This window comes from Zalophus californianus, chromosome 9 (assembly GCF_009762305.2).
Source record: "Zalophus californianus isolate mZalCal1 chromosome 9, mZalCal1.pri.v2, whole genome shotgun sequence".
NCBI classification, from domain to species: Eukaryota; Metazoa; Chordata; class Mammalia; order Carnivora; family Otariidae; genus Zalophus; species Zalophus californianus.
This window is the reverse complement of record NC_045603.1, coordinates 38,640,558-38,667,399: the sequence shown is the minus strand read 5'-3', so window position 1 is coordinate 38,667,399 and position 26,842 is coordinate 38,640,558. Positions and strand designations below refer to the sequence as shown.

General features: G+C 35.7%; 1 protein-coding gene across 1 annotated transcript in view; it reads right to left on the bottom strand.

Annotated features, from left to right (window-relative positions):
- Positions 1-26,842, bottom strand: part of PPP1R12A (protein phosphatase 1 regulatory subunit 12A) — a 140,278-nt gene that overhangs the window by 72,395 nt on the left and 41,041 nt on the right. The window contains exons 2-3 of the mRNA XM_035729305.1: positions 22,643-22,773; positions 1,289-1,407 (exon numbers count right to left, since the gene is read on the bottom strand). Of these exons, the coding sequence (XP_035585198.1) occupies positions 1,289-1,407; positions 22,643-22,773 (250 nt within the window). The remainder of the gene's footprint in view (positions 1-1,288; positions 1,408-22,642; positions 22,774-26,842) is intronic.

Genomic DNA, 26,842 nt, shown 5'->3' with positions numbered 1-26,842 from the left:
ATCTTTTGCTTATGTGAATAACGCTGTTATAAACATGGGTGTACAAGTATCTTTTTGAAACCTTCCTTTTAACTTTTTGAGTATGTACCCCCAAAAAAGAATTGTTAGACACATAAAACGTAAATATGTATTATATATATATCTCAAGATACAATTCATATACATTTATAATATACAGTTCAGTGGTTTTTAGTATATTTGCAGAGTTGTAAAACTATTATTACCACCATCAATTTAGAATACTCATCTCTCCTAAACAAAACTCTACCCATAAACAATTATTCCTCATCTATAAACTGATGTCTCTCAAATTTGTATCTCCAGCCTGTACCTGGAGATTCAGATTCAACAGCTTAAATATCTAATCAGCAAAACAAACTTGACATATCTGAAAATAAATCCCTGAACTTTCCCCACAAAACCTACTTTTCCCACAATATTCATATCTCATTTACACCTTCTTTCTTGAATACCCTACACTTAATCACTCAGTAATTCTCTTGAACAAACCTTCAAAATATATCTAAAATCCAACCTTTTCTCATCACTTTGTCCACCACCACCTACTTCTGCCCTTACTTTCCCACAATCTATTCTCAACACAACAGCCACAGAGATCCTTTCTAAAGTAAGTCGGATCATGTCACTCCTCTACCTCAATTCCTCCACTGGCTCCCTACTTCTCTCTGCCCAAAAGCCAAAGCCGTTCCAACGGCCCACAAGGCCTTGATGTGGTATGGTTCACTGTTACCTCTGTGACATCATCTCCCTCCAGCCTCTTCCTTGTTTTGCATACTTTAGTCACACTAGTCTACTTGTTGCTTCTCTGAATAAACTATGCACCCTCCCATCCTTGCACTTGTAGCTCCTGGTCTGGAATGTTCTTTCCCCAGATGCATGATTCATCCCCTCCTCTCATTCAGATCTTAGCTTAAATACCACTACCTCTCTATTTAAATTTGCAACGTATCTCATGTATTCTGCGCACTTCCCTATCCTCTTTGCCTATTTTCTCTCCAAAGCTTTTATTACCACATAATTTTATGTCTGATCCTACAACTTATGATTCTTCTTTCAATTTTAAAAATATTAAAAAGATGTAGAACTGAGAATCATATATATTTTTCAAGATTCATGCTACACATATTGCTATGGAAGGTGATTTTTTTCCACTCAAATTATGATTTCCCCTTCAGTACCAACAATTATTTTATTGAAAAAGTCAAGCATCATATTCTTTCTAAAACAGTTTTAAACATTTCTCCCATTTAGGATGCTTTTACATTACCTTGCCGATTAACTTCATTTTGAAGTAGCTCTTCCATTGCCTCCTCCTCAGCAATATCTAATGGTGTGTCTCCTTCACTGTTGACAGCTCCTACATGTGCTCCCTGACCAATCAAAAATCTGTAAAATGAAAGGGAAAACAGTTAAGAAATGACGATATCATTAAGACTAAAGGCATAACAAATGAGGTAACTCCTACGTAAGAGCAACACTAAAAACCAAGGATAGATGCATTAATTTAAGTTTTAAAAAAGTAGAGCACGTTTTTTATTTTAATTTGTATTTCCTAATTTTTCTATAATGTACATACATTGCCTTACTAATACAAAAATGTTATTTAATGGTAATTAGAAAGTTTTTCATAGGATCATTTCAGACTGTCTCCACTAAATTTTTCATTACCTCCACACTGATTGGTTTCCTAACTGATCTCCATGCTCCCAGTCTCATGCCATATGTGATAGTTCCTTTTTTTCAGATTTATTTATTTATTGAGAGAGAGAGGGGGGGAGAGAATATGGGTGTGGGGTACAGAGGGAGAGAGAGAATCCACTGAGCATGGGCCCAATGGGGGGCTCAATCCCAGGACCCTGAGATCATAACCTGAGCTGAAATCAAAAGTTAGACGCTCAACTGACTGAGCCATCCAGGTGCCCCATATGCAACAGTTCTTAACCTGGGGTTGATGGACTAAAGTCAGAAGGTCATTCAACTGATGCAGATATCTTAAAATACTGTTTATGATCATCACTGTTTTGAAATTAAAGTAATTGTTAGATGAACCTTTACGTCTCTTTATTTATTGTGTTACTAAAGAAGCACATATATAACTATACCATAAGTGTGTTTTTCTAATGTTTTGAAAATGAAACCCAATAGAACTGGTTTTTGGTGTACTTTGTATTTTATTTTATATATCCAAAATACAATCCTGAGAAAGTATCCACATGCTTCATCAAACCTGACAAAGTGATCCAGATACAAAAAGGTTAGGAATCTCTTTCACTGCATCAACTATACATCTCCCAGAATCTCCCATTTAAAATGACTGGAGTCAATTTCCCACTTAAAAATCTCTGCATGGTTGTTATCATACTAAGAGAAAACATACATGGCCCTCAATGAGCTGGTTTTATCTTCTTTTTCAACCTCATTTCTCTTCTGTCTTGTATCACACTTTCGGCCCCAACAATATAGAACTATGCTTATAGTGTGCCAGACTAACCCATGCTCCTTTGGCATTCCTGATTTTACTTTTGCATATGTAAAGAATGGGCTTTTTTCCTCTATGTCCCTAACCAACTTAACTCTTATTTATATATTTTTATAGACTACATAAAAATATTCTCATTATAAAAATAGTAAAAATGTCCAGAGTTTAAAAAAAAGAAAAAAACAAGAACACCTTTATACCTCTTCTACTATTATGTTCCCTCCCCAGAGATAAACATTACCAACAATATCTTCCTAGTAACTTTGCTATGAATTTCTATGTGTGTACATAAACCTATGTACACAGTCACTTTTGAGGTTTTTTTTGTGAAACAAAAATTAATGAGATTATTTTCAAAGTACAGGAATGCAATGCATTATAATAGTTGAAAAATATTCCACAGTATGGCTGAATCATACTTTTATTTCATACTATTCTTCTAATGGACATGTTCTTAAATGGACAACTGACATTATCAATCTAAAAATTTTCCCAACATGATGGGGATAAAACTTTATTTCCTGACCACATGAGAGGCTGAAAATATTTGGATATGTTTACTGGCATTTGTATTTTCTCCTCTTATGAACTTATTTACATCTTTTGTTGGTACTTCGAATGTGTTCATTAATTTAACAAATACTTAGGGGATGTTTTTATGGACTGAATGTTTGTATCCCCAAATTTCATGTTGAAATCCTAACCTCCAATGTGATGGGTTATTAGGGGGTGGGACTTTTGGTAAGTAATCAGGCTTAGATGAAATCATGAGGGTGATGCACCCATGATGGGATTACTGTTCTTACAGAAGAGACTAGAGCTCACTGTCTTTCTGCCATAAGGGACACAGCAAGATGGCAGCTATCTGCAAGCCAGGAAAAGGGCCCTCACCAGACACAGAATTGGCCAGCACCTTGGTCCTTTAATTCCTGAGTCTCCCAAACTATGAGAAACAAACGCCTATTGTTTAAGTCACTCAGTTTATGGTATTTTGTTATCCCAGGCAAAGCTAAGACAGGTATCTAGTATGTACCTAGTACTATGCTATATGCCAGGAATACAATGGTAAGCAAAACAAACACAGACCTTTCCCTCCAAGAGCTTACAGTCTAGTAAGAGTTAGATTATTCAAAGAGTTAAGATTATTGTAAAATTTGGTAAGTCTTATGACAGAGAATTTTGGGGTCTCTACAAGTGAATAATAGGATAATCTAATTCAGTTAGGTCAGGAAAGGATTCTCTGAAGAATATGTAAGTACTAACAAAGACAATGGAAGGAAAGTGTGTTTCAGGTAAGAGAAAACAAAAGGTACCATATACCCTGTGACAGTAAGTATGTATGGCCCACAGGGGCCCGGTTCATTTTCCTGAAAGAACTGATCAATCTCTATGTGTATCTGTCTTACACACACACACGGTGAGTGTCTACTTTCCAAGATGTTATATGATCAGGAATATGTCCCGGTTCATTTTCCTGAAAGAACTGATCAACACACACACACACACACACACACACACACACACACACACACACACACACACACACACACACACACACACACACACACACACACACACACACGGTGAGTGTCACACACACACACACACACACACACGGTGAGTGTCTACTTTCCAAGATGTTATACACACACACACACACACACACACACACACACGGTGAGTGTCTACTTTCCAAGATGTTATATGATCAGGAATATGTTTCAAAAAGATCACTTTGTGCAGTATGGAAAATAGAATGAAAGTAGGCAGATCAGTTAAGGAGCTACTGCAGTAGTAAAAAAAAAAAATGTTATAAGCTTGAATTTTATGGAAGAAATGGATGAATTCCAAAGATACCCAAGAGGATACTGGGAGATCAGCTGGATATGAGAAGTGAGGGTGAGGAAGGTGTCTAAGATAAATTGAAGTTCTTGACTTGTATGATGTGATGAATGATGGTACTAATTAATGATATAGAGAAAATGAAGTTATTTCCTACATCTAACAGCTATGTTACAAATATTTCTTCATACTGTAACTGCATTAAAAAAAAAAAAAAACTTTTCAGGGCACCTGGGTGGTGCAGTGGGTTAAGTGGCCGACTCTTGGTTTTGGCTTGGGTTGTGATCTCAGGGTCGTGGGATCAAGCCCCACGTTGGACTCTGTGCTCAGTGCAGTCTGCTTAAGACTTTCTGTCCCTCTCCCCCACTCAAATAAATAAATAAATCTTTAAAAAACAAAAACAGAAACAAAAAACTTTTCTTACAGTATTTTGTATCTTACTAAGTTTAAAGGTTGTATAAAGGCAGGTCTGTCAATCTTTTGCTTTAAGAAGGCTTTTACCCTCCTATTACATGTATCTATGTGGAGATGTAACTTTTACAGACACATACATGGAGAATAAAAGAATATACACTATAAAGTTAACAGTGATTATTATCTCTAAATGGTAATTAGAAGGGGTTTTTATTAGTAGTTTTATTGGGGGGGATTTTTTGTTATCCAGATTTTCTGTAGAAAGTTTATTTTGTGTATGTGTGTCAGACCACAAAAATGGCTACCATACTATTCTGCAGCCTGATGCTTTTACACTACACTTAATAATACATTACAAACATTTCTCCCTATATAAGGTAATATTTCATTTTTATGATCTTCATGGGACTTATACCAAGAAGTCATACTTGAATTGAGGCAACTTTTTCTGTTTCAAGAGTTTTAAAAAACATAATATAAAACTAAATGAGAACATTTACATACTACAAATAAATAAATGAGTCTGGAGCAAAACAGAAAAAAAAAAGATATAAGTAGTATAATAAACTGTGCTATGCTCCAGGAGAATATGTAAATAATCTGCTATGCAAAATATCAACCAGTTAGCCATATTTATATGAAACCACTTCTAGTTTGCTCAGGTAGAAATCACTCATAAGATATAAAGACTGAGAATAAAAGGAGTACTTCAGAGTAGCTCCAGTGCTTGCAGCAGGGGGAACTACATGGGAAGCAGAGTCTCAAGGAAATACCAGGTCAAAGCCAAATACAGACAATCCAAAATTTTTATAAACAGGAAGGATGTTAAGAGAAACGAACAAGAGTAAAGTTCCAAAACTACTGGCAGGAAACAGAGCCTGGAGCAATTCCTGAGCCAAAAGTTAAGGTACATGTATGTACTCATATAATTCACAAAAATCACCTGCACTCCAGGACTATCATTTGCAAATATAAATTTTTAAAAAAGATACATAAAAATAAAGAAATAAAGTCCCATGGCATTAATTCTTAGCTACAATGAATAATCTCAAAAACCATTCAAAGATTGGTTGTGTGAAAAAAAAGCACAAACGTCTGCATTCTGTAGACTTTGAGTTAGGCTCTCAACTCTGCCTCTTGACAGCTGTGTGACATTCATTAGAACACTGGAAGCCCAGTCTACAGGAAAATTACAAGTCTATGTTAAGTTTCAATAAGTTAAAGTCTAAAAATAAAATTCTACTTTTTATCCCATCATGCAAAATCATCACATTTAGAAAGCAACGTTTAAGATAATGTAAATAAAATAGTACAGACTATCTGGAATACCAGAAATTGACTCTGAGGGGTCCTCCAGATACTGAAAACAGATGGCTATATTTCCTTCAGAACAAAAAAAGCTAGGATATTATAAGCAGCTCATGTGACTGCTAATTAGGAAACATATTTAAGATTTCTTGGAAAGAAAAAAGCAAAGATTTCCCACAGAATATCCCAAATTGAAAGTCAGAAGATTGGGCCATTTCTCAGATGAGTTAGTTTTTTTTTTTTTATATGCTTTAGAATTGTTGTTGTTGTTTTTAGCAGGGTTTTACTGCCTTAACAATGGTTAATGATTTCAAGTGATACAAATGAGGCCAACATAGGAGATGACTATAAATGATGAAATTCTTTATAAATTGTAGAAATGAAAAATGTTAAACCACTAGGTTTATTGAGATTTATAATAATCTAGCACCTTGGCTCAATAAGTAATTTTGGATAAATTAACTGACCTCAAAATCAAGACACGATCCAAATGGACTTTTACAAAATTATTTGCACATGTCCTAATTTAAAAATCTGACAAAAGGTGTAAAGTTCTTAACCAAGTTATTGGTTGCACCTTGGATATGGTATATTAGATAAATTTGCAGGATTCTATCTGGGTTAGAATCATTCAATGTTAATTGAATATGGAAGACAAATTTTGACAGTCTCTATTGTCTTGGATTATGAGTTCTGTTAAAAACCAATCCATAGAAGAGATTATGAGAAAGGGAAACAATTTTCATTTAAAGAATTTGATCCTTTAATTAAAATTGTCTTTAAAGTAGACGCTAATGAGAACACAATGATCAAAGAGACAAGGAAGAAGAAATTCCATCAGCAAGAGCTGAATATATTTAGTGTCCAAATTTAATGTATACTGACTTTTTTATTCACTGTAAAAACTAGTATCAAGAAATCATTATAACCAATACACGAACTTTCATGTACTCAATACATGAATCTTTAAAAACCAGAAAGTCAGTACAGCTTGAAAAAAGGAAATTCTGTCACACAGATGAACCTCAAGGTCACTGTGCTAAGCAATATACGATAGTTACAAAAGGACAAATACTGTATGATTCCACTCATATGAAGTATCTAAAGGTATCAAAATCATAGAAACAGAAAATAGCTGGTTACCAACGGCTGAGGGTAGAGAGAGAAAATTAGTGTTTAGCACAGAGTTTCAGTATTACAAGATGAAAACTTCTAGATATGCACAACAATGTGAATATATTTGACACTGCCACTATACACTTAAAAATGGTTAAAATGGTAAATTTAATATTATGTGATTTTTACAATAATATTTTTAATCAGAAAGAAGAATACCACTGAAATAGTTGTTTCTTGAAAACCAAAATGAGTTTCTCAAAGCCATATAATGACACAGAATTATGAACTACCTGAACTTTTCAAAGATGGGTAAGTAGAACATTACACTATTAACTTAAGAAATATATGCTATTTTCTTTTGGTAGTCTCTGAGCAACAAAAATCTTAAAATAAGTATAAACAACCTTATGCATCTTCAGCGGGAATGCACTTTGCTATTTCATTCTTGAAGTTCTATACCATGATGAAAAATAGTTGAAAACAGCTGTAGGAATCCAAACAGCTCTGATGTGGAACCTCTGAAAAGTTTTATTAAAAACAGCAGTTCTTCATTCAGCACTTGATAAACGTTATGCCACTTTCTTCTGGTCTCTATGGTTTCTAATGAGAAATCTGTTGTCATTCAAATTTCCCTCCTTAAAATACAGTTTCTTTATCACTGCTTTCAAGACTTTTGTCTTTAGTTTTCAGAGGTTTGCATATGAGATGTCTTGGTGTGGAGGGCTTTGTTTTATCCTGTTTGGAATTTGCTAGGTTTTTTGAATTTGTAGGTTGGTATCTTTTGCCAACCACCTATCATTTCATTAAATACTTTTCCAGCCATGTCTTCCTTCTCCTTTTCTGGGACTCTAATGGTACTTGTTATAGTCCCACAAATCTTTGAGGGTCTATTCATTTTATTTTAGTCTATTTCCTCTCTGTTGCTGAGATTTGGTAATTTCCATTGATCTATTTTTCAGTTGACTAATTCTTTCTTCTATCCCCTCCATTCTACTCCAGTCTGCCCATTTTTATTTTGGTTATTAGATTTTTCAGGTCATTCCCATTTCATTCTTCTTAATATCTTCTATGTCTTTGCAAAGTCTGCAAAGTTTGCTGAGACTTAATTTTTTCATTTGTTTCAAGCATGCTCATATAATTGCTTGTTGAAACATGTTTATGATAGCTGCTCTATAATCTGTCAGATAATTTTAAGAGTAGTATCTGTCAGTTCCATGTTGGTCTCTACTGGTTGTTTTTTTTTTTTCATTCAATTTGGGAATTTCCTTGGTATGACAATTCATTTTTAATTGAAATCTAGACACTCTGAGTATTATGTTAAAGGACTCTAGATCTTGCTTAAACCTTCCAAGTTAGCGGGCTTTGTTTGGCTCTGCTGTAGCAGAGGAAGCTGTGGAGGTGCCATTTCATTACCACAAGGTGGGGGTAGAAGTCTCTGACACCAGAGATGGGGTGGTGACTCCTTATTACTTCTAGCTTACCACCAAGCCTTCACTGGTATCTCCCTGGATGGGAAGGATATGAGTGCTTCATTACTACTTCCCATGTGGCCTCCACTGACAATAAGGGGAGGAAGGTAGGCATCTTTACTGGTAGGTGGTGGTGAAAGTATTCACTCTCCACTAGGCCTCTTCTGACATACCCAAGGAAAGAGGAGTAGGAGCTGGTTAGTATCTACTACAGGTCGGGGGGAAAGCTAGTTAACCATCTGATGGGGATTAAAGTCTTGGCTAGCTCTGGTCTAAACTGACATCAGTGCAGGACTGTTGGTGCACCTCAATATAGCCTGGGAAGAAGGGTGGAGGTCTACACTCCCTACATAGTCTTTGCTGGTGAGACTAAGGTTTTTTTCCTGTGGACTTTGCCTGGTTAAATAGAGTGGTTATTATTATTTTTAAGTTTTCTGTCTTGCTAGGGTGCCCCTCTCCCAGTACTTGGCTAAAAAGATCAGGCTTTTGTTGGGACTTTTTCTTTTTTTGGTGTGCCCATTTGTACTTTTGGATTATCAGTGTTTTCAGTTCAAAGATATTATGAGGCAAAAAAGAAAAGCTAGGAAACACACTCCTTGGGTCCTATGATGCCTAGCCATCATGCCCTCTTTCTACCTCTCAGAATCTTATGTTTAATATATAACATTCAGGGTTTTTAGTAGTTCTTAGCAGGAGGAATAGGGAAAACCATGTCTACTCTATCTTCCCAGAAGCAGAAATTCTCTCTTTTTTAATTGTCAAATTTCAATGTGTAGAACATTAGCAATTTTAACCTTAATTTTTTTAATTTGTCAAGACCCTACAAGCAAAAGTATTATCTTCATATATAAATCATGTTGTTAGTCCAACTGTTAGTCCTGATACCTTGCCAAATACTTTGCTTAATTTCTGACATCATGGTTCCACAATTATGTCACAGATATAATTAATTATGCCAATAGCAAAGACCAGGCTAATACTTGTGAGAGAAATGAATCTATTTGTGAACCTGGGGTCTATTTTCCAGTTGTCTAGGAACGTGGATTATCATTTGTAAAAAAAACAAAAACAAAAACAAACAGACAAATTCAAAATGTAGGAAAGTATTTAAATTCCTTTATTCTCTTTGTAAAGCCACCTTTTAAATATAGGAAATCCTCAAGGTTCTGTCTTTAGCATTTCCTGTTTCTCTCAATTACTCCCCAGAACAGTGACTCTATACTTCTTTGATGAGGCACTAACTCCTGAAAAGGCTTATTTATTAAAATCAATTATATGCACTACTGTCTTACTTTATTACTGCAACTTTCAATTCCCAGAGGTAAAAATGCTACTTATTATGCAACAATTCTAAAATGTACATTTCCCTCACATTTTAAAATCACGGAAATCTTCTACAGTCAATGAATGTTACAATCCATGATGCCTTACAATGGCTATTGGCCAGGTGGCAAACACAACATGGTTGTGATTATCTGTCCTCATGTGACCTCGGTCACAGCTATTCATACCGTTTTCACTTCAGTCAACTTATGTGCATTGTTGGTACCTTATTTGTTGAACTTAAAATGTCTTCCTGGATGTCGTCTGAAACTTTTTGTCAATACTTTCCGGTAAGATCAAGAAAGCATCAAAATCAAAACTTGCAGAATGCATACCAATGCCTTAAAATAAAATTCCAAAGGCAATAAGAGAACATTCTTTAGTAATGTTGCATCAATGACACTCTAAATTGCACAGAAAATAATACTGTGTGAAAAAAATCTAGGTGATTAAACATACACACAAACACACACACAGTATCACAGTTTCATTTTCTTAACCTTTTTAAAATTGATATACAAAATAATGACACTGTGTTACAACAAGGGCATGATAAACTTCATGAAATCCAATATATGCCTTATAAACACACCCAATATATTCCTGGCTTCCTACAGCACCATTTCCATTAGCATCTCAAATAGGGCCTATTTTTTTTTTTTTTTTAAGATTTTATTTATTTATTTGAGACAGAGCGAGAGAGAGCACAAGTCGGGGGGTGGAGAGGGAGAAGGGGAAGCAGGCTCCCTGCTAAGCAGGGAGCCCAATGCAGGGTTCAATCCCAGGACCCCGGGGTTTCATTACCTGAGCCAAAGGTAGATACTTAACTGATTGAGCTACCCAGGCACCCTCAAGTAGGCATATTTAAAACCACATTCCATTATGGTCTCTTCTCTGCTTCCCCTGGTCTTGCTCTTTAGGTTTCTTAATAAGTTTAAAGGCATCATTTTACTAATTACAAAGGTTAGACAAGGAGGCAGAATAGTGTACTGGTTTAAAGTACAGACTTGAAAAGTTAGACTGACTAGGTTCACATCCCAGTTCTGCCACTTACTGTGTGTGATTACTCCCTGACTCAAGTTTCCTCATCTATAAAAGAATTATCATATAGGTCTACCATCACTCACCCAAACCCAAACTTCAAAATTTTTCATATTTCAGAAAGATAATATTGCAGATTACATAAAACCCCCACTGAATCTGAGGCAGCACTTTATAACCAAACACATTAATATTTCTGCAAAAAATAAAGATACAGTAAATGGGATCAACAAAGACTATAAATAGCCTCCTATCAGTTTAGGTCATGGTTTGCTGCCAAATGAGCCTACACCCAAATTTACAATTAGTTTGTCATTTTTCCAAGTTTTTGGTGTTTGTAACTGTGCATATAGGCCTGTGGGGTGGTGGTAGCAACATATTTTCATGTGATTGTTAGGATGACTGAAATTACATAAAGGACTTAGAGCAGTGACTAACACATATTAAACACTCAATGAACATTAGCTATTATCAGGCATTATCACCACCCTTGATTTTTCCTCCTACCTCACTACCTAGATCCAGTGAATCACAACCAAGCCTTATCAATTCTATTTTCCAATTTCTCTCAGATCTGCCCCACTTCCAATTTCACTGCCATTGCCCTAGCTCTCCTGTCCAACAATACTAATCTGTGAAGAATAGTCTTCCTAAAATACAGAGTGAGGATCATCACGTCCCTAAAAATGAATCACCACCATAAAGGTCAAACTTAGCAAGGCATACAAATTCCTTTATGCTGTAGACTCAGTTCATTTTCCTAACTGGATCTGCTACTCTCCATATACCACTAATGCTCTTCTTTCTTAAAAACTATGGCTCCTGGGGCACCTGGGTAGCTCAGGCATTAGGCGTCTGCCTTGGGCTCAGGTCATGGTCCCAGGATCCAGGAACTGAGCCCCACATCGGGCTCCCTGCTCCGCGGGAAGCCTGCTTCTCCCTCTCCCACTCCCCCTGCTTGTGTTCCCTCTCTGTGTCTCTCTCTCTCTCAAATAAATAAAATCTTAAAAAAACAAAACAAAACAAAAACTACGGCTCCAAAAAACTACTTTTATCCAATGGAATCAGAACCAGTATTTGCTTGGTTAACCAGAAAAGCTGATAAAAATAGGGAATCATAAAACATAATATATATATGAAAATAATTAAATGTAAGTAAGATAATTATTTCAACATAGAAGATGCTAGAGAATGTCTCCAATGACTTAAACCTATGCTACCTTTCTTGCATAAACCACACTCATAATGCATTTCCTAAGACTTCCAAGTGTCATTAAAATAAAGCAAAAACTTGAAGTCAACAGGAGAGCAGAGTACACAATCCCTCTAGGTCTTTTACTTTCAACCTTTCACTTATCACAACCACATCTACTTAAATAGCAATTATATATATATGATTATTTATTTTAGAGAGAGTGAGTACAAGCAGGGGAAGGGACAGAGGGAGAGGGAAAGGGAGAGGAGAGAAAGAATATCAAGCAGACTCCCTGCTGAGAGTGGAGCCCCATGCAGGGCTCAATCTCACAACCCTGAGATCATGACCTGACACTAAATCAAGGGTCGGACACTCAACTGACTGAGCCACCCAGGCATCCCATCAGCAATTATATTTTTAAGGCCTTGCCTTTATCAAGTCTTTCGAAGTATTTAGCTTTGTTACAATAGTAATTTTCTTTTTTGTACACATTTCATCAGTTTTGGACTACCTAATTAAATAATAACAAGTTCAGAACACACACAATAATTTTTGGTAGGCTTGTAAATCAATCAGTGAAACAGAACTGAGTAAGCTTAGTAGAAGTAGCCTATGTGCTGCTGCAATGTTCAGTTTTAACAACTTTATGGGAATCGGTCATTATATTTTAACAAAGCAAATGTTATTCAATACAGTGGAGGCCAGTTAAAAGAGCTTTACCACATATTATTTCTCATTCATGCATAACATGACTTTGTTCAGATAGCTCCCAACTCTCACAGCCATAAACCCTGCTCACTGTTTAAGATAACAGTTAATGTCATCTCCTCTAGGATCGTTCTCTGGCCTAATCAAAATCAATCACTTCAGTGTTCCTTGTACATTTCTTGGTCCATTTATTCTATGTAGTATTAGTTAACTAACTTCACATGTATCTGTAAGTTTGAGATTAGGAACGGAGTTATAGCCATTATTATATCTCACAATGCTTAACGCTACTGTAGGAGATAGTTGTGATATAACAAAAAGAACATCAGAATTTAAGTCCTGAGAATGAGGTTCAGTTCTGATTGTAAAATGGAAGTAAGAGCAAACAGTCCCATAGTGTTCTTTAAAAAAGCAGTAAGAATGTATATGAGAAAATGATCTTTATAGTTTTAAGCAAACACACCTTATTATTATTATAGTAAGATATAAGTATCTCTTATATAAAATTTTAATATTTTCATAGGATCCTAGACTTAGTTTCGCTTTCTGAGACTCCTAATCAAAATACAGTCTGCTTTAGACGAATAAAGTATCATTCTTGATAAGAAATATGTAAACAAAACCAAAATTCATGGATTTGCCAACTTTTCTTGAAGCTCAAACATCCACATATCAAAGTAAGTACGACATATGACTACTTTACTATCCTCTGCTCCTCTCATCACACCAAATGACATGATAATTTTCTTTATAATCAGGAGAACTAAGAGCTTAGCTATTTTTCACTAAAAGTAATGACCAAATACAGTTTTTTGAATAATATCAACTTAGTTAACATTTACTGAATACTAAATATGCTGTGTATTGTGCCAAGTGTCTTATATACATTATCTAATCTTCAAAATAATCTTATAGAATAGGGAGATGAGGAAACAGAGGTTTAGAGAAGCTGCCAATCTGCCTAAAGTTAATAGCAATTCTGGCTTCTACTCTGAAATGCATTATGAATCCACTGGAAGGATTTGAATAAAAATGTGATGTTATCCCACTTGTAGTATTTTAAATGGATCATCCTGGCTGCTGTGTGGAAAACAGATGGGGGGAGGTGGGAAGGGGATGAATATAATTAGAATTGTTGCAACTATAATAATTCCAGTGAAAAACAACAGTGTCCAGGATCAGGAAGAAATTAAAGAGGTGATGAAAATAGTCAGATACTGGATATATTTTGAAGGGTAAGCCAAGAGAACTGTTGGGGATTATATTGGATGTTTATGGAATAAAGCTATAATGAAGAAGAAAAGCCAAGCCATAAATAAGCCACCACAAATATTTAAAAGTTATCATATCCTTAAATAGCTGATTCTTTAATGATCAAGTGACAAAGCTCATGAAACTTTTTCCATGTTGTAAATACGACCATGAAAATGTCACTGAATGTAATCCTACTAGCATTTTTTTTTTTAAGATTTTATTTATTTGAGAGAGTGAGTGAGAGAGACCACAAGCTGGTAGTCTTGGGGGTGGGGGGGGGTAGGGGCAGAGGGAGAGGGAGAAGCAGACTCCCTGCTGAGCAGGGAATCCTATTGTGGGGCTCGATCCCAGGACCCTGAGCCGAAGGCAGATATTTAACTGACCGAGCCACCCAGGGTCCCCCGATATAAAGTTTTCCATAGTAGTGGCTTTGAAACTACTCCAAACACAAAGAAAACTGCATTAAACATACACATTAATCACTATTCCATCCTATGTACACTACATAATGCTGGCTTTATACAGGGCTAATTTTTTCTACTATTGAAAAATTTTGTGGCAAGCACCAAAGCTACTCAAGATAAAAGCACTCACTCCTAGGAGTGCCTCGGTGGCTCAGTTGGTTGATCTTCCAACTCTTGATTTTGGCTCAGTCATAACCTCAGGGTCATGGGATCAAGCCCATGGGCCCTGATCAGCATTGAGTCTTCTTGGGATTCTTTCCTTCTTTTCCCTCCCACACTGTGCCCCTTCCCCTGCTCACACATGCAGTTTCTCTTTCTCTCTCAAATAAATGAATAAAATCTTAAAAAAAAAAAAAAAGGCACTCCTAAACATCTGTGGTAGAAACCTAAAAAGGAAAAGTGGTGATGAAATTAAAATATAAAAAGATATCAGAATAATAATCACATCAATAACCAAAACATTAATGAAACAAATTGTTTAAGTTTTATTATTCAAATACAAAATTTTTTCACATAAACATAAAAATTCCTATCATTTGCAAAAATGAAAAGACAATTCCAAGGCTAAAACTAGAGTCATTCAAATAGACAGCATTCTTTGGTCAACCAAGGACAGACTGAATAAACTACAATGACATACTATTCAATGGAGTACTAAAACGTAAATAGAACAATGAGAAATAGCTCTATATATCCCACTATATAATGAGCTCCAGAATAGACTGTTGAGTGAAAAAAGCAAGTGAAGAAATATGTATATGGTATGGTATTCTACCATTTACCTACAAGGGAAAATATTTTCAATGATACTTGTATTAAAAAACAAACTGCGATAAAATATAAAATTTGCAAAATAGTGTAAAAGGAAACAGGACAGAAGGGACTGCCATTAGAACTCAGTATTTCATGTAAATTATAAAACAAAATTAAATTTAAAAAAGCAAACTCTAAAAAATAAATAAAATTAAACAATGAACCTAATAGTAGATCTAGTTGGTGGCATAACCACACAGAAAAAAACTATTTCAAGTGCTTTCAATACACAGTAATTTGATGGTATATCTGAAGTGGGATACCTTAAAGACCAAAAGATATGCCCCCCACACAAAACTTCAAACTGCTTTCAGTAATCATATTGTTATTGTTAGTGGTATTGTTGTTATAAGTAGCCTAATGTATGTGTAATATATAATGAAGCAAATTAGCAATCATGTGTTACTTTAACACTACAATTCCTGGCAATGAAATAAAGGGAGAAAGGAAATATTGATATGAGATAAGGGTAAAGGAAAACACCTTGGTGCCAATTATGAATTTGAAACAATGACCAACTCAGTAGCAATGAGCACTTCTAACACCCATTACAAGGAACAGGGCTCATTGAAGAAATGGCAATTCCAGACCCAGGGCAGGGGGAAAAAAAAAAAAGTCTGGAACATCTTGTAATACTAGATAGCAAGGAAGGTTTAAAGATCACTTCATTTCTTCATATCCCAAGGTCTTAGAAGCCAACATGAAGAGACTCTTGATAACCAAAGACGTATAATTTACTAATCAATAATGACAGTAACAGCAATGTATTAAGCACATTAAGTATATTTAAATGCAAGAGCTCCTGAAGTTGCTTATCCCTCAAAAAATCTATTAGTCCTCTTTGAAGGTAACTAGTAAACCAACTCATTATTTTAAAAATCAGTATACAGAGGAAAAGAAAAAAGACTATATCCTCTCTTTTCTATAAAACTTGTATTAGGGGTGACTAAATAAATATGAGGAAGTTTCTTTTACAAAAATATTCCAGTTAATAAATGAAAAAGAATGACAAAATTAAAATGCTGCCACTGTATAGCTCCTATGTTTTCATTTAATTATTTCTTCAGTCAGAGGACTTGGTTTTCAATGCTTTGTGTATAACAATTTAGTTTTTTAAGAAGATTTTATTTTTTTATTTTAGAGAGAGAGCACACAAGCAGGGGGAGGGGCAGTCAGAGAGGGAGAGAAAAATCTCAAGAGGACTCCACACTGAGCGAGGAGCCTGACATGGGGTCAACCTCATGACCCTGAGATCATGACCTGGGACGAAATAAAGATATGGATGCTTCACCAACTGAGCCACCCAGGCACCCCTGTACATAATAATTTCAATATATAATTTATACTTTATGGTTAGAGAGCTAAGTTTAAATGAACTTATATATTGGAGCACTAAATTAAATACATAGTTTTTTGGGCTCTGTAACTGTTTGCCTTTTCTAATATGTCCAAAGCCATACTATTCAATTTTACTTTTAAACCACAACCCAATGATGACACTATAATTTTTAGGGAAGAATACCTTGATACGACAGTAAGAATTTTATACTGCCTATATTAGTGTACTAGTGCTACCATAACAAGATAGCATTAAAAAAAAAATACCACAGGGCGCCTGGGTGGCTCAGTTGGTTAAGCGAGTGCCTTCGGCTCAGGTCATGATCCTGGAGTCCCCGGATCGAGTCCCGCATCGGGCTCCCCGCTCAAGCAGGGAGTCTGCTTCTCCCTCTGACCCTCTCCCCTCTCATGTGCTCTCTCTCTCTCATTCTCTCTGTCTCAAATAAATAAATAAAATCTTTAAAAAAAAAAAATACCACAGACTAAGTGACTTAAGCAACAGAAGTTTATTCTCTCATAGTTTTAGAGGCTTGAAGTCTAAGATCAAGGTGTTGGCAGGTTTAAAGGGTTTCTTCTGAGCGTTCTCTTTTTGGTCATAGATGGCTACCTTTTTAACAGCATAGCTTCTGGGGGTCTTTTCTTTGCACGAACTAGGTGTCTCTTTTTGCATCCAAATTTCCTTTTTTTTAATTTTTATTTTTTAAAAAATTTTATTATGTTATGTTAATCACCATACATCATTGGTTTTTGATGTAGTGTTCCATGATTCATTGTTTGCATATAACACCCAGTACTCCATTCAATACGTGCCTTCTTTAATACCCATCGCCAGGTTAACCCAACCCCCATCCCCCTCCCCTCTAGAACCCTGTTTGTTTTTCAGAGTCCATCGTCTCTCATGGTTCATCTCCCCCTCCGATTTCCCCCCCTTCATTTTACCCTTCCTACTATCTTCTTTTTTTAACATATAATGTATTATTTGTTTCAGAGGTATAGGTCTGTGATTCAACAGTGTTACATAATTCATAGCGCTCACCATAGCACATACCCTCCCCAATGTCTATCACCCAGCCACCCCATCCCTCCCACCCCCCACCACTCCAGCAACCTTCAGTTTATTTCCTGAGATTAAGAAGTCCTCATATCAGTGAGATCATATGATACATGTCCAATTTCCTTTTCTTATAAGGAAACCAGTAAGACTGAATTAGGGCCTACCCTAAGGGCCTGATTTTAACTTAATTATCTCTTTAAGGGCTGCATCTACACAATCATGATCCAAGGTTCTGGGGGGTTAGACCTTCAACATACGAATTATGTACAGACACAATTCCGCACACTGAAGGAAGAGAATGATGTTAGTGCATACATTTTATACCTGACCCATCAGTATTTACTAAAACAATGCACATGCTGAGTTAACATCATACTCCCCATAAACCTCCTTTACTGTTCCTCTAATCCACTCTGGAGAAGGGGAATTATTAAACAATCTCTATTTTTAGTTTTTCCTAAGACTTCTACCTTATTCAAAGCAGGGAGGTTGAGAATAATTATTTTGGTGAAAAGGTGAGATAATTGAGCCAGAATATGAAGAGCCATCATCCATCTATTCACTTGGCTTCTGCTAGGCTACAAACCAGATGTGAAATTGTTAATGTCTAGAAACTAAACTGTAACCTCACGTTCTCTGTTCTATGTCCAACAGAGGAGAAATTTATTTATTTCTTTGGTAAGATTTTATTTTTAAGATAATCTCCTTGGAGCTCAAACTCACATCCCTGAGGTCAAAAGTTGCTTGTTCCACTGACTGGGCCAGCCAGGTGCCCTTAAGGGTGAAAAATTTAGAAGTCATTGTATCCAAATCATCCTCAAAACTTTAGAGTAAACTATGTGTGCTTCACTGTTTGTTTCATCTCTCATTTCAATAGGGATGAATGAGAACTATTCTGTGCATAATGGAGTTCCTATCAAAGCATGTAAACATCTGATATGTTGTGGAGATGATGATGATGATGATGAAGAATTAGCCAGGAATATCAGAAATATTTCTGGAAGAAGTGACCCTTATGTAATTGCATTTGAGATTTTGGCAGGAGCTGGTCAAGTAAAGAAATAAGGCAAATGAACCAATATAAGCAAAAACTCATTAATATGAACCAGCAGTAAAAGTTTGGAGAATTAAAAGTAGTCCAGTATTGAGAGAATGAAAAATACGGAAAGCGGTAAGAGAAATAAGAGGTAGGTAGAAGCCAGATCCTTCCTATTGTATAAATAATATTAATCATTGAGGCAAAGTAGCTTGGCCAAGGGCAAAAAATCAGTGAATGGCAGAACCAGGATTTATAACAATTTAACTCCAAATATCTCACTTAGCAGAGTGACCCAATTTTCCTAGGTTGTTCCTGGTTTACAAATATTATTTCTACATCATTATTAACAGGGCCTTCTTTTACCCTATGAACACTCTGTCTTGGGGGATATCTTCACCCTATCTCTTAAGCCACCATGCTATACTTTTCTAGACCAAAGAAAACTAGGGTTTCATTAACTTCTCTCATTAATGAGATTAGCTGGTGAAAGAGCTGATGCTGATAAAAATAATCATGTATTTGGAATGGTTTTGGACTATCATCACCTTAACAAATAACCCAGTCAATATATATCAGCGTTAAATTGTCTTTTGTAAACATTCCCATTACTTAAAAAAAAGCAGAAAGAGCAAAAAAGAAAAAGTCATCATTCTTCCAATTTTAATTTTGTTCAAAGACACTATGAATTTAAATACTTAGGTTATACTACAGACAGAATTCAAACTGCCTAAAGAAAGGTAGTTAGATCAGCAAAACTCTACTCAACCTTGGTCAAACCAGGTCACTTTTGTTTGTGTAAGTCCTACGAAGTACTTTGTTCCATAGCCTACCTTCTAAAAAAAAAAAATGAAAAATTGTAGTTATTCTACTGAAAATATTAACACCTGCATCAGACTGCTTACCCTTCCTCATACTTATTTACTGACATGTAAAACAATGAATATGCTAAGTACTTGCTTTTCCCAAGGTAGACATGGGCAAGTGACCAGGCCCAGGCCAACGAAATCCCTGAAGGGGAAATGTGATGCACTCAGAAGACTCTCTGGGAAAAGTTCCCCTCTCTGACATGCATAGGATATGGAGAAGATACTTTCCATTCCCCACTTCACTTTTTATTTTGCTCTCGGATGTGCATATGTAAAAACACAACTGAGGAGTTGCAGCAATCATCCTGTGACCAGGAGGGGACAAGGCTAAGAATAAAGTTCATATTTGGGAAAGGCAGAAGAAAAAAACTGAGAGATCCCAGGCCCCTGAAGCAGTTTAATAAACTTGAATGCTCTTCCTCTAAACTAGATTATATACTGTAAAACAAGGACCCTTACTTTTTAGGCCATTTAGGTCATTTTAAATTTGATACTGGTACTTGCAGCTAAAATCATCCCAACAGGGGCGCCTGGGTGGCTCAGTTGGTTAAGCGACTGCCTTCGGCTCAGGTCATGATCCTGGAGTCCCGGGATCGAGTCCCGCATCGGGCTCCCTGCTCGGCAGGGAGTCTGCTTCTCCCTCTGACCCTCTTCCCTCTCGTGCTCTCTATCTCCCATTCTCTCTCTCTCTCTCTCTCTCAAATAAATAAATAAATCTTAAAAAAAAAAAGCTATTAAAAAAAATAAAATCATCCCAACATACACAATGGGTTATCAATCAAGTGGAAGAAATTATTCAGTATAATTATTACTGTCTTTTCAAACTCAGAAGCATAAATTAAAAAAAGGAAACACAAGGATTAAACATTTGAAGAAAAAGGTTGAGTTTTCATTTCCCAAGAGAAGATAAACAAGATAATAGTTGAAAGTTAATATATATTGAGTATTTACTATGTGCCAGGTACTTTGATGGATCACTCAGTTAACCCTCATAACAAACCTAAGAAATACTACTGCCCTTCTACAGAGGAGAAAACAGAAGCATATACAAGTTAAGCAACTTGCCTAAGGTCATACCCCTTGAGAGTGGCTGAGGAAGCATTCAAAATTCACATTGTTTGACTCCAAAACCTGAGTACAAAATATTTAAGGGCAGGTAAAGATAAATGCACATTAGCTATTTTTTCTATGAAGAAGAGATTCAAGGCCTCTGTTGAGCATGAAAAGAACAGAAAGGAGTAAGGAAGCTGAGAACCATGATTGTAATTATGAACAACCACTACTGTTTTGCAATGACAAAAGACTACCTCATTTTATACATAAAGAAATCAAGGCCCGGGGTGCTTGGGTGGCTCACTTGGTTAAGTGTCCAACACTTGATTTTGGCCCAGGTCATGATTTAGGGTCCTGGCATCGAGCCCTGTGTTGGGCTCTGTGCTCAGTGGGGAGTGTGCTTGAGGATTCTCTCTCTCCCTCTCCTGCTGCCCCTCCCCCTGCTCTCACACTCATGAGTGCTCTCTCTCTCAAATAAATAAATAAATCTTAAAAAGAAGAGAAAAGAAAAAGAAATCAAGGCCTAAAAAGGAAAAGATGAAATGTAATTAGTGTTACAGGTAGTAATAAAACTCAAGTGACTCAGACATTCTATTCCCAGACCAGAGTACTCTTCATTTTACCAAACACTGCCTCCCCTTTAAAATGATGTATTGGGGCATCTAGGCGCCTCAGTAGGTTAAGTATCTGCCTTTGGCTCAGGTCATGATCTCAGAGTCCTGGGATCGAGCCTCAAGCTGAACTCCCTGCTCAGCGGGGAGTCTGCTTCTCCCTCTCCCTCTGCCCAACTCCTGCTCATGCACATAATTTCAATCTCTTCTCTCAAATAAAATCTTTAAAAAAATATGATGTATCACAGTTCCAATACACATGGGGGGAGAAATGAAATACACAAAGAAATAACAATATTTAAGGCTTACTAAGAGAGATTCACAGAGTAGAACTCCCATTTTCAATATTTACCATTGATAAGCTCTGATGTGAGCAGATAGTAAAACCTGTTTATGGTACTGGATACATAGTAACAAAAAAGTGAAATAATTTAGTGAAAAAATTATTTTGTCAGGAAACTATATTTCCTTGTTAAATGTTTGAAGAATCAGATTTTCCTGGGAACTACCATTAAAGGTCATCGAATTTTCTAAAAAACATATTTTTAGAAAACAATCTTAGGGGCGCCTGGGTGGCTCAGTTGGTTAAACCGCTGCCTTCAGCTCAGGCCATGATCCCAGGGTCCTGGGATCGAGTCCCATATTGGGCTCCCTGCTCATGCAGGAAGCCTGCTTCTCCCTCTGCCTGCCGCTCCCCCTGCTTGTGCTCTCTCCCTCTCTCTGTGTGTCAAATAAATAAAATCTTTAAAAAAAAAAAAAGAAAACAATCTTAATAACTAAGTATAAATGTTTTGACTAATTACAGAACTAGGTATCGTATTTTCTCCCTATAGCAAAGTAACCTGAGTTATTGTTAATTTCCCCTAACAACTCACAATTACATAAGGATAGACTAGACTGCTAAGTATTAACGTTGAATCATTTGACAATGCTCTACAACATGTACTCAAAGAAAAGGAGATAGGAATGGAGAAGTGTACAATTACTCATATTAATACAAAGTACCAAAAGCCAAAGAGGGTGGGGAGATAGAAGATGACCTTCCCAAAGAGAGACTTGATATATGGATTCCCAAGAACTGCTTATTCTTTTTCCTGGGAAGAATACTTTTCATGAATTAAGGTAATATAAGAGCTCACTAATTTATCTGTAACAACAATTTCTATAAAATCTCAGGTATCTAAAACAGTGTTTGGGTATTTGGACAAAAGTAAACACAGAACTGCCTTACTCTGCAATGTCGAGATATCCACAGGAAGCAGCTGCATGTAGTGGTATCCAGCCTTCATTATCAGGTTGATTAATATTTGCTCCATTTTCAACCAGAAACTTCACCATATCAACATTGTCGTCAATGCAAGCCTAAAAACAAAACAGAAAGCACAATTAGAAAAAATCTGAATCAACGCTCCTAATAAACTTAACAGCTTTTATAACATAAATATTCTCTTTTAGTCTGCTGCTATCTCGATTGTACTGTCGTCAAACAGGCTAATGGTACCAACTAAATTGTAAGAGTCCTTGCTTAGATGCACATACAACAGTACTGTATGTGACTAGACTATGCCAAACTGTGATAAAAATAAGTACATATTATAATAACAATCAAGACATTATATAAGTACCAATAATATCCTCTATAGCAGTGGTTCCCAAAATGTGGTCTGTTGAGGCAGGAGAGATCCTTTCAAGGAATTCACAAGGTCAAAACTGTTCTCAAAATAATACTAAGATGGTATTTCCCCTTTTCACTGTGTTGACAGGTGCACTTGAGGGTCCAGAAAGCACCAGTGGCAAAACTTGCTTGTGCCTAAGCACAAATCAAGGCAATGGTCAAAAAAATTCTAAGTCACTATATTTTCCACTATGCAGTCATAGTTTTTTTTTTAAAAGCTATTTTTATTTATGAATGTCCTTGACAAAGTAGTAAAACCTCTAAGTCTTATTAAATTTTGACCCTTGAATACACATCTTTTTAATATTCTGTGGAACAAGATAGGAAGTATGGATAAAACACTTCTTCCAAGTATAATGACTGCTCTAAGGAAAAGCACTTGTGCAACTAAGATGCAAGCTGAACTAACCACTTTTCCCATGGAATACAACTTTTACTTAAATGAGAAACTATACTTAGTCTAACTTGGGTTTTTGGCATATATTTTCTTAAAAATGAACAGTTTGTCATTTCAAAAGAAAAACGGTATTTGTTGTCAATGATGAATTCAAGTCTTAAGAGCAATGAATGAATTATTTTAATTTTAAAATGCTATTTATGTAACATGGGTACAGTATTGCTGCTTTAAAATGAATTGAAATACTTAAATCTCGTTTTAACCTCTATTATTATCAAATACTAATATATACACACCACAGAAACAAAAGTTCTTTGGGGTCTTTCAATAATTTTTTAGAGTATAAAGCAGTCTTGAGACAAAAAAGTTTGAGAACTGCAGCCTACAGTAACTAAGAAGGGACTTTTGTTTACTTTATGCAGGTAGTATGACTGGTACTTTACCTATTTTACTGATTTATATACACTGTCCTCACATAAACCCTCAGGAGAACAGGAATTTTGCTGTATCTGCAGCATCTTACACAGTTCTTGGCATGTGGTAGGGGCTTAATAAACGGATGAACAAATGAGAAAGCTAAGATTCAAAGAGATTAAGTAGCTTGAATAAGCTGACAGGTGGGAGATGATAGCTGGCACTCTAACAGATGTTTAGATTCCAAAAGAATAAGCCCTTTTCCACACTTAACACTGCTTTCCACACATAGTCCTAGTTTATCAACATATTTCTCACCTATTTGTAGTCTCTACAACAGGATATCATTAAGTTCTAGGCACTTACAAAGTGTTGTATGAATGAAACCAATTTTTCTTTACCTATCCCAGAAGCAAAAGAAAACACTTTTGGTAGCATTTTCTTAGGGAAAAAAATGAGTGTCATAAAAACCACTAAGGACAAAGTACAAAGGGGAAAAATACTGACAGGGAATCATAGCTTTTAATTCTAGGCTCTAGTTTTGGTTCTGCCACAAATTTTGTAGTGATGGACAAGTAATTTAATCTTTTGAGGCTTAATGTCCTTATTTTTCAAGTGGAGGAAAGAAGCTGGTGGGTTATGTATCTCTAAAATTCCCTAACATGTTTAAGATTCTTATGTATCTGTGATTCTTCTCCTTGGAACAAGTTATAAGCAATCTGGATGGCAAGGTCCCATAGTGTCAGAACAGTATTTTACACATGGCAGATGGTAAATGAATATATAAGTATCATTCATATGGACTTTAAGTATATATTGCTTGGGAAAAGAACCATTTTCAAGAAGCAGTGGTTAAAGAAAGGGCTGGAGAGATTTGAGAACCATTAAGCTATCTAATAACAAACAAAGAAGAAATGTCAAAATACTATTACATTAGAAAGTAGTCTATAAAATGTTATTTAAGATTGCTAATGACTCACAGTGGCATCGATTAATATTAGATCTATTTATAGGCTTAATCATTAATTTTCCTTGAGAAATGATACTGATTTAATACTTTTTTTTTTAAAAGATTGATTTAATTCTATTACCCTTTTACTCAATCTGCTTTAATTCGTACAGGCTCCATTAACAGTATTCTGACTTTTATCACTGATGTAAAAATATAAAACTCTATTTGATAAATCCATCTAATATGAATCTGATTATCATTTTTAAAAAAAATGAAAGATAATGTCAAGCAAAGAAATGATTCTTTATAAAGGGATATGGGAAATACTCACAATAAATTTGTAAAAAAGGATGTAAGAACTGTTTACCTAATATGATTTCAATTTTACTAAAAAAATATGTATATAAGGGGCACCTGGGTGGCTCCTAAAAAAATATGTACACAAGGGATGCCTGGGTGGCTCAGTCGTTAATGTCTGCCTTCAGCTCAGGTCATGATCCCCAGGCTCCCTACTCAGCTTCGGGAAGCCTGCTTCTCCCTCTCCCACTCCTCCTGCTTGTGTTCCCTCTCTCGCTGTCTCTCTCTCTGTCCAACAAATAAAATCTTTAAAAAAAATTTTTAAAAAAGTACACAAAAAAACCCCAGAATATATACTGAAGGTTAACAGGCATTATCATTGGTTGTGAGACCAAGAAAAATTTTTATTTTTTTCTTTAAATTTTCCTTTATTTCCAAAATGTTTACAATGATAGGCATTTTATATAAGAAAATTTAAGACTTGATTTTTTTTTTAAAGACATTATTTTTAAGTAATCTCTACACCCAATGTGGGGCTCAAACTCATAACCCAGAGATCAAGAGTCACACGCTCCACCAACTAAGCCAGCCTGGTGCCCCAAGACTTGATTCTTAAAAAGAGAAATAGTAAACCTATTTTAACATGGAGAAACAACCAAACTGTTGGTGAAAGTGTAAAATTCATACAACCCCTTCAGAAAACCATTTGAAAGTGTAATAGTATAATAGAATATTATACTATAAAGTATAATAGAATAAAGTGTAGTAGTAAATAAATAAATAGAATGGAGTGTATGTGTGTGAGGAGATTCTATTCATGTAATGGGATCTTTAATGAGAAAAGAACAGCAAACAAAAAGAACAAACCATTGCTACCTTCAACAACACAGATGATCTTCACAGTCATAGATGAGTGAAAAAAGGCAGACAGAAAGGATATATACTATAAGTTTCTAAGCAAAACTAATCTCTGGCGCTGAAGTTCAGAATCATAGTTAAATTTGTGGGGAAATGAAGGGAGGAGCATGAGGGAGTTTTCTAGAAGACTGGAAATGTTTCCTATTTTTCTGATTTTTACTTAGGCATATTCATATATAAAAATTCATTAATTGCACAATCCAAAGCTGTATTTACACAGCTTTACCGTAAATTATACCTCAAATTAAAAAGAAAAAAGTAATAGGCTACCATTTATTGAAAGTCTACTCTATGTATTACCTCCAGTATAAGACACTTTACTTATCTTTCTCTAAATTGTACATGCTAAAATAGATCTTCCTTTAATTTCTATCCCCCAGTCCCTGACACTCCAAAATCAAATAAAATCCCTCTCTTAACTGAGAAGGATTCTAAGAATCTCCCCCACACCAAGAATTCTCAAATACTCTTTTTTAGGCTAATTATGTCAAATTTCCTTCAGCTACTCTTCACATTATATATACTAAAAACTGTATCAGCCAAGGCCCTAGTAATATAGGGAAGGGGAAGGATCACACTGGCTTGTCCATAAATAAATAACAATGATCTTATAAGAGCATAACAGCAGTGGCCAGAAAACTACTAAAATATCAATGGGACATAAAGATAACTTCTTGTGACTAAGATGGTCCATATAGGTTTCATTAAGAAATAGACATCTGAGGAGCGCCTGGCTGGCTCAGTCGGTAGAGCACGTGATTCTTGACTTTGGGGTCAT